This window comes from Salmo trutta, unplaced genomic scaffold (genome assembly GCF_901001165.1).
Source record: "Salmo trutta unplaced genomic scaffold, fSalTru1.1, whole genome shotgun sequence".
Classification (NCBI taxonomy): domain Eukaryota; kingdom Metazoa; phylum Chordata; class Actinopteri; order Salmoniformes; family Salmonidae; genus Salmo; species Salmo trutta.
In genome coordinates, this window is record NW_021822687.1 from 144,423 (window position 1) to 153,495 (window position 9,073).

The 9,073-nt window shown below is 43.0% G+C and overlaps 1 protein-coding gene across 1 annotated transcript in view; it reads left to right on the forward strand.

Moving 5' to 3' along the window:
• Window positions 1-3,332, forward strand: part of LOC115183323 (CMRF35-like molecule 3) — a 19,762-nt gene extending 16,430 nt beyond the window's left edge. Inside the window, exon 6 of the mRNA XM_029744652.1 lies at window positions 3,095-3,332. Within this exon, the coding sequence (XP_029600512.1) occupies window positions 3,095-3,297 (203 nt within the window). The 3' untranslated portion in view covers window positions 3,298-3,332. The remainder of the gene's footprint in view (window positions 1-3,094) is intronic.
• Window positions 3,333-9,073: the final 5,741 nt, after the last annotated feature.

Here is a 9,073-nt window from a genome sequence, read left to right on the forward strand (position 1 = left end):
AATAACACCTGGGGAAGGAACCAAAGGGAGCTAACTGACCCAGGAACAGAAACAATAACACCTGAGGAAGGAACCAAAGGGAGCTAACTGACCCAGGAACAGAAACAATAACACCTGAGGAAGGAACCAAAGGGAGTGACATATATAGGGAAGGTAATCAGGGAGGTGATGGAGTCCAGGTGAGTCTGATGATGCGCAGGTGCGCGTAACGATGGTGACAGGTGTGCGCCATAACGAACAGCCTGGCGATCTAGAGGCTGGAGAACACGTGACATATATACTGTATTTCATACCACCTATTGCATCTTGTCTATGCTGCTAGTCCATCGCTCATCCATATATTTATAAGAACATATTCTTATTCTATCCCTTTAGAATTGTGTGTATTAGGTAGTTGCTCTGGAATTGTTAGATTACTTGTTAGACTGATTGTTAGATATTACTGCATCACCACCACAGACATGACTAGAACACAAGGTAACAACAGCATCACCACCACAGACATGACTAGAACATTTTACATTTTTGACATTTTAGTCATTATCCAGAGCAACTTACAGTAATGAATGCATACATTTCATTTCATGCATTTCTTTGTACTGGCCACCCGTGGGAATCGAACCCACAACCCTGGCGTTGCACACACCATGCTCTACCAACTGAGCCACAGGGAAGGTAACAACAGCATCACCACCACAGACATGACTGGAACACAAGGTAACAACAGCATCACCACCACAGACATGACGAGAACACAAGGTAACAACAGCATCACCACCACAGACATGACGAGAACACAAGGTAACAACAGCATCACCACCACAGACATGACTAGAACACAAGGTAACAACAGCATCACCACCACAGACATGACGAGAACACAAGGTAACAACAGCATCACCACCACAGACATGACTAGAATACAAGGTAACAACAGCATCACCACCACAGACATGACTAGAACACAAGGTAACAACAGCATCAACACCACAGACATGACTAGAACACAAGGTAACAACAGCATCACCACCACAGACATGACTAGAACACAAGGTAACAACAGCATCACCACCACAGACATGACTAGAACACAAGGTAACAACAACATCACCACCACAGACATGACTAGAACACAAGGTAACAACAGCATCACCACCACAGACGTGACTAGAACACAATGTAACAACAGCATCACCACCACAGACATGACTAGAACACAAGGTAACAACAGCATCACCACCACAGACATGACTAGAACACAAGGTAACAACAGCATCACCACCACAGACATGACTAGAACACAAGGTAACAACAGCATCACCACCACAGACATGACTAGAACACAAGGTAACAACAGCATCACCACCACAGACATGACGAGAACACAAGGTAACAACAGCATCACCACCACAGACGTGACTAGAACACAAGGTAACAACAGCATCACCACCACAGACGTGACTAGAACACAAGGTAACAACAGCATCACCACCACAGACATGACTAGAACACAAGGTAACAACAGCATCACCACCACAGACATGACTAGAACACAAGGTAACAACAGCATCACCACCACAGACCTGACTAGAACACAAGGTAACAACAACATCACCATCACAGACATGACTAGAACACAAGGTAACAACAACATCACCATCACAGACATGACTAGAACACAAGGTAACAACAGCATCACCACCACAGACCTGACTAGAACACAAGGTAACAACAGCATCACCACCACAGACATGACTAGAACACAAGGTAACAACAACATCACCATCACAGACATGACTAGAACACAAGGTAACAACAGCATCACCACCACAGACATGGCTAGCACACAAGGTAACATAATGCACAAGCATCACACTGTAACATGGACTGCAACTACCAACTGGGGCGGCAGGAAGCCTAGTGGTTAGAGCGTTGAACTTGTTACCGAAAGGTTGCAAGATCGAATCTCTGACCTGACAAGGGAAAAAAATCTGTCGTTCTGCCCCTGAACAAGGCAGACAACCCACTGTTCCTAGGCCGTCATTGTAAATAAGAATTTGTTCTTAACTGACTTGCCTAGTTAAATAAACGTTAAATAAAAAATAAATAAAAGCATCATACTGTAACACAAGCATCATTATGAAACGTGGACTACAACTACCAAGCGCCATACTGTAACATGGACTACAATTACCAAGCATCTGACCCTTATAAACCAAAACTTTGAATGTAAAGATACACCACCTTGTGGTGGAAACTAGTCATTACATCTTCCACCTCTAGACAGTAAATAAGATTAAACCACAACAAAAACACACTGACTTTGCCTGATACTGGTATTAGATTGAATAATCTGACTGTGACTTGATACCTCATCATTAACATTTCATCTTTATTTCTGCTCTCCTCAACACCCACCTGTTTCTCTGTCTAATGTTGTCTTCCCTCCTCCCTCCCTCTGAAATGGTAGAAACACAGAAGTACAGTACAGTAGAGACTAGCTAAATGTAGCATCACTGTAACATTATGCCTGTGTACTGTCTCTGGGTGTTCTAGGTGATCTGATGTTCTCTGGTGTTGGTCTGGGTGTTCTAGGTTTTCTAGGTTATGTGATGTTCTCTGGTGTTGGTCTGGGTGTTCTAGGTTATGTGATGTTCTCTGGTGTTGGTCTGGGTGTTCAATGTGATGTGATGTTCTCTGGTGTTGGTCTGGGTGTTCTAGGTGATGTGATGCCCTCTGATGTTGTTCTGGGTGTTCTATGTGATGTGATGTTCTCTGGTGTTGTTCTAGGTGTTCTAGGTGATGTGATGTTCTCTGGTGTTGGTCTAGGTGTTCTATGTGATGTGATGTTCTCTGGTGTTGTTCTGGGTGTTGTTCTACTACTGCTGGGTCTGCTGCTGTTCATGTTCTTTAGACAGAGGAGAGACAGAGACAGGAGACCAGCAGGTACACCAGTTATCACACACAATCATTCTTTAAAAAAATATCTCAACAAATAATTATAGATTTTGTAATTAAATGTTTTTATTTAAAATTAATTCATAGGAAATATATAAAAAATAAATGTATAATCTTTGTTTGTTTTTCTCTTCAGAAGCCCAACACTCTACTAGACCTTTGGTGCCTGACTCGATGACAACCAACCAGGATCCAGACACCGGAACCACCACTAACCCCATCTATGCCACAGCAACCAATCAGAATCCAGATACAGCCTGTGACATCACAACCATCTATGCCACGGCAACCAATACTTGTCCAGATGGCCTCTACTCCAACGTTGGTCCGACAGTGTGAGCTATACTACTATCAACTTCCCCAGAGATCCAGCGTGTCTCCGCTATGCTACTCTCAACTTCACCAGAGATCCAGCCTGTCTCCACCATGCTACTGTCAACTTCCCCAGAGATCCAGCCTGTCTCCGCTATGCTACTGTCATCTTCCCCAGAGATCCAGCCTGTCTCCACTATGCTACTGTCAACTTCCATAGAGATCCAGCCTGTCTCCGCTATGCTACTGTCAACTTCCATAGAGATCCAGGCTGTCTCCACTATGCTACTGTCAACTTCCCCAGAGATCCAGCCTGTCTCCACCATGCTACTGTCAACTTCCCTAGAGATCCAGCCTGTCTCCGCTATGCTACTATCAACTTCCCCAGAGATCCAGCCTGTCTCCACTATGCTACTGTCAACTTCCCCAGAGATCCAGCCTGTCTCCACTATGATATTGTCAACTTCCCCAGAGATCCAGCCTGTCTCCACTATACTACTGTCAACTTCCCCAGAGATCCAGCCTGTCTCCACTATACTACTGTCAACTTCACCAGAGATCCAGCCTGTCTCCACTATGCTACTGTCAAATTCCCAGAGATCCAGACTGTCTCCACTATGATACTGTCAAATTCCCAGAGATCCAGACTGTCTCCACTATGATACTGTTTCCTTCAGTAAAGACTCTGATGCTGGTAACCACCCAGACACTGACCCAACAGCTGTAGACACCTCATAATGTACTGCACCATTAAACACTCTGCTACATAGTCTACTACTGTAGACACCTCATAATGTACTGCACCATTAAACACTCTGCTACACAGTCTACTACTGTAGACACCTCATAATGTACTGCACCATTAAACACTCTGCTACATAGTCTACTACTGTAGACACCTCATAATGTACTGCACCATTAAACATTCTGCTACATAGTCTACTACTGTAGACACCTCATAATGTACTGCACCATTAAACACTCTGCTACATAGTCTACTACTGTAGACACTTCATAATGTACTGCACCATTAAACACTCTGCTACATAGTCTACTACTGTAGACACCTCATAATGTACTGCACCATTAAACACTCTGCTACATAGTCTACTACTGTAGACACCTCATAATGTACTGCACCGTTAAACACTCTGCTGCATAGTCTACTACTGTAGACACCTCATAATGTACTGCACCATTAAACACTCTGCTACATAGTCTACTACTGTAGACACCTCATAATGTACTGCACCATTAAACACTCTGCTACATAGTCTACTACTGTAGACACCTCATAATGTACTGCACCGTTAAACACTCTGCTGCATAGTCTACTACTGTAGACACCTCATAATGTACTGCACCATTAAACACTCTGCTACATAGTCTACTACTGTAGACACCTCATAATGTACTGCACCATTAAACACTCTGCTGCATAGTCTACTACTGTAGACACCTCATAATGTACTGCACCATTAAACACTCTGCTACATAGTCTACTACTGTAGACACCTCACAATGTACTGCACCATTAAACACTCTGCTACATAGTCTACTACTGTAGACACCTCATAATGTACTGCACCGTTAAACATTCTGCTACATAGTCTACTACTGTAGACACCTCATAATGTACTGCACCATTAAACACTCTGCTACATAGTCTACTACTGTAGACACTTCATAATGTACTGCACCATTAAACACTCTGCTACATAGTCTACTACTGTAGACACCTCATAATGTACTGCACCATTAAACACTCTGCTACATAGTCTACTACTGTAGACACCTCATAATGTACTGCACCGTTAAACACTCTGCTGCATAGTCTACTACTGTAGACACCTCATAATGTACTGCACCATTAAACACTCTGCTACATAGTCTACTACTGTAGACACCTCATAATGTACTGCACCATTAAACACTCTGCTACATAGTCTACTACTGTAGACACCTCATAATGTACTGCTACTGTAGACACCTCATAATGTACTGCACCGTTAGACACTCTGCTACATAGTCTACTACTGTAGACACCTCATAATGTACTGCACCATTAAACACTCTGCTACATAGTCTACTACTGTAGACACCTCATAATGTACTGAACCATTAAACACTCTGCTACATAGTCTACTACTGTAGACACCTCATAATGTACTGCACCGTTAAACACTCTGCTACATAGTCTACTACTGTAGACACCTCATAATGTACTGCACCGTTAAACACTCTGCTACATAGTCTACTACTGTAGACACCTCCTAATGTACTGCACCATTAAACACTCTGCTACATAGTCTACTACTGTAGACACCTCATAATGTACTGTACCATTAAACACTGCTACATAGTCTACTACTGTCACTGATCTGTATGGCACAGAATTAATTCATGTTTTCATTCATTGGTGTTTTAAAATCATTTATTTATTATTTGTTTGTTAATTCATTCATATTTTTATTCATTTTTAAAAATAATTATTTTGTTAATTTGTTCATATATTCCTTCATGTATTTTTTGTTTGTTCATTCATTCATCATTCGTTAGTTCATCTGTTTGTTTATTTGTTCTTTCGTTTGTCAGTCATTACGTAAGTACGTCCGTTCATTCATTCATTCCTTCATTTATTTTTTGTTTCTTCGTTAATTCATATTTTTATTCTTATTTTTGTATAATTATTTTGATAATTCGTTCTTCAGTTTGTTCATTCGTTCTTTAGTTAGTTTGTTGGTCCGTCGGTACGTCCGTTCATTCATTCATTCTCTCATTGTTTCTACTATGAATGTAAAACTGGCTTGAACAAAAAGAGACCGTTTGTAGCTTTTAGAAAACTTTGATTATTCAGTGTATTTTACTCCACTTGATGGGAAATGAGACTATGTGTATTTATCAATAAAGCACCAATATATTTCTATGTGTTTGATACGTTCCATTCTAGCCATTACTATAAGTAGTCCTCCCCTGACCAGCCTCCACTGGTGCTGTCAGTAAACTCAGTACCTGTCTCATCAGCATGTACCACTGTCACTAAACACACAGAGATGAGATGGAGGGATAGATGGAGGGATAGATGGAGGGAGGGATAGATGGAGGGATAGTGCCCTCCAGTGGTAGAATAACTCTGTTTCTCTCCTCTGCAGACAGCCTCCAGTGGTAGAATAACTCTGTTTCTCTCCTCTGTAGACAGCCTCCAGTGGTAGAATAACTCTGTTTCTCTCCTCTGTAGACAGCCTCCAGTGGCAGAATAACTCTGTTTCTCTCCTCTGTAGACAGCCTCCAGTGGCAGAATAACTCTGTTTCTCTCCTCTGTAGACAGCCTCCAGTGGTAGAATAACTCTGTTTCTCTCCTCTGTAGACAGCCTCCAGTGGCAGAATAACTCTGTTTCTCTCCTCTGTAGACAGCCTCCAGTGGTAGAATAACTCTGTTTCTCTCCTCTGCAGACAGCCTCCAGTGGTAGAATAACTCTGTTTCTCTCCCCTGTAGACAGCCTCCAGTCTGCATGAGAGAGTGAATGTGTTTCTGTGCTGATCCATAGAGGCCTCATTCTCTTTTTCTCACTGATCTCAATCTCTCTTTCTCTCTCTATCCCTCTGACTTTCTTTCTTTCTTTCTCTGTCTCTCTCTACTGTGGAACAAGGATGTGATTGGTTATGGAGGATGAGGGAGGGGCTGTCAGAAATAACATGTGGTAGGAGGGTTTGAACCAGTAGAGAGAGAGTGAGAGAGAGAGAGAGAGAGTGTGAGAGAGAGAGAGAGATGCAGAAATAGGGAAGTATATAGTTGTACGAGTGCAAAGAGTGAGTGTGAGAGAGAGAGAGTACATAAAGTACATGAAGTTTGTATTTAAGTTCCTATAAGTAGAGAGAGAACAGAGAGAGTTGTAGACTTGGACACACAACATTATATCAGGACCTATAGACACCTGGACCAACCTGGAGAGAACACAGCATTATATCAGGACCTATAGACACCTGGACCAACCTGGAGAGAACACAGCATTATATCAGGACCTATAGACACCTGGACCAACCTGGAGAGAACACAGCATTATATCAGGACCTATAGACACCTGGACCAACCTGGAGAGAACACAACATTATATCAGGACATATAGACACCTGGACCAACCTGGAGAGAACACAGTATTATATCAGGACCTATAGACACCTGGACCAACCTGGAGAGAACACAACATTATATCAGGACCTATAGACACCTGGACCAACCTGGAGAGAACACAGCATTATATCAGGACCTATAGACACCTGGACCAACCTGGAGAGAACACAGCATTATATCAGGATCTATAGACACCTGGACCAACCTGGAGAGAACACAGCATTATATCAGGACCTATAGACACCTGGACCAACCTGGAGAGAACACAGCATTATATCAGGACCTATAGACACCTGGACCAACCTGGAGAGAACACAGCATTATATCAGGACCTATAGACACCTGGACCAACCTGGAGAGAACACAACATTATATCAGGACCTATAGACACCTGGACCAACCTGGAGAGAACACAACATTATATCAGGACCTATAGACACCTGTACCAACCTGGAGAGAACACAGCCTTATATCAGGACCTATAGACACCTGGACCAACCTGGAGAGAACACAGCATTATATCAGGACCTATAGACACCTGGACCAACCTGGAGAGAACACAGCATTATATCAGGACCTATAGACACCTGGACCAACCTGGAGAGAACACAGCATTATATCAGGACCTATAGACACCTGGACCAACCTGGAGAGAACACAGTATTATATCAGGACCTATAGACACCTGGACCAACCTGGAGAGAACACAGCATTATATCAGGACCTACAGACACCTGGACCAACCTGGAGAGAAACCAGCATTATATCAGGACCTATAGACACCTGGACCAACCTGGAGAGAACACAGCATTATATCAGGACCTATAGACACCTGGACCAACCTGGAGAGAACACAGCATTATATCAGGACCTATAGACACCTGGACCAACCTGGAGAGAACACAACATTATATCAGGACATATAGACACCTGGACCAACCTGGAGAGAACACAGTATTATATCAGGACCTATAGACACCTGGACCAACCTGGAGAGAACACAACATTATATCAGGACCTATAGACACCTGGACCAACCTGGAGAGAACACAGCATTATATCAGGACCTATAGACACCTGGACCAACCTGGAGAGAACACAGCATTATATCAGGACCTATAGACACCTGGACCAACCTGGAGAGAACACAGCATTATATCAGGACCTATAGACACCTGGACCAACCTGGAGAGAACACAGCATTATATCAGGACCTATAGACACCTGGACCAACCTGGAGAGAACACAGCATTATATCAGGACCTATAGACACCTGGACCAACCTGGAGAGAACACAACATTATATCAGGACCTATAGACACCTGGACCAACCTGGAGAGAACACAGCATTATATCAGGACCTATAGACACCTGGACCAACCTGGAGAGAACACAGCATTATATCAGGACCTATAGACACCTGGACCAACCTGGAGAGAACACAGCATTATATCAGGACCTATAGACACCTGGAACAACCTGGAGAGAACACAGCATTATATCAGGACCTATAGACACCTGGACCAACCTGGAGAGAACACAGCATTATATCAGGACCTATAGACACCTGGACCAACCTGGAGAGAACACAGCATTATATCAGGACCTATAGACACCTGGACCAACCTGGAGAGAACACAACATTATATCAGGACATATAGACACCTGGAC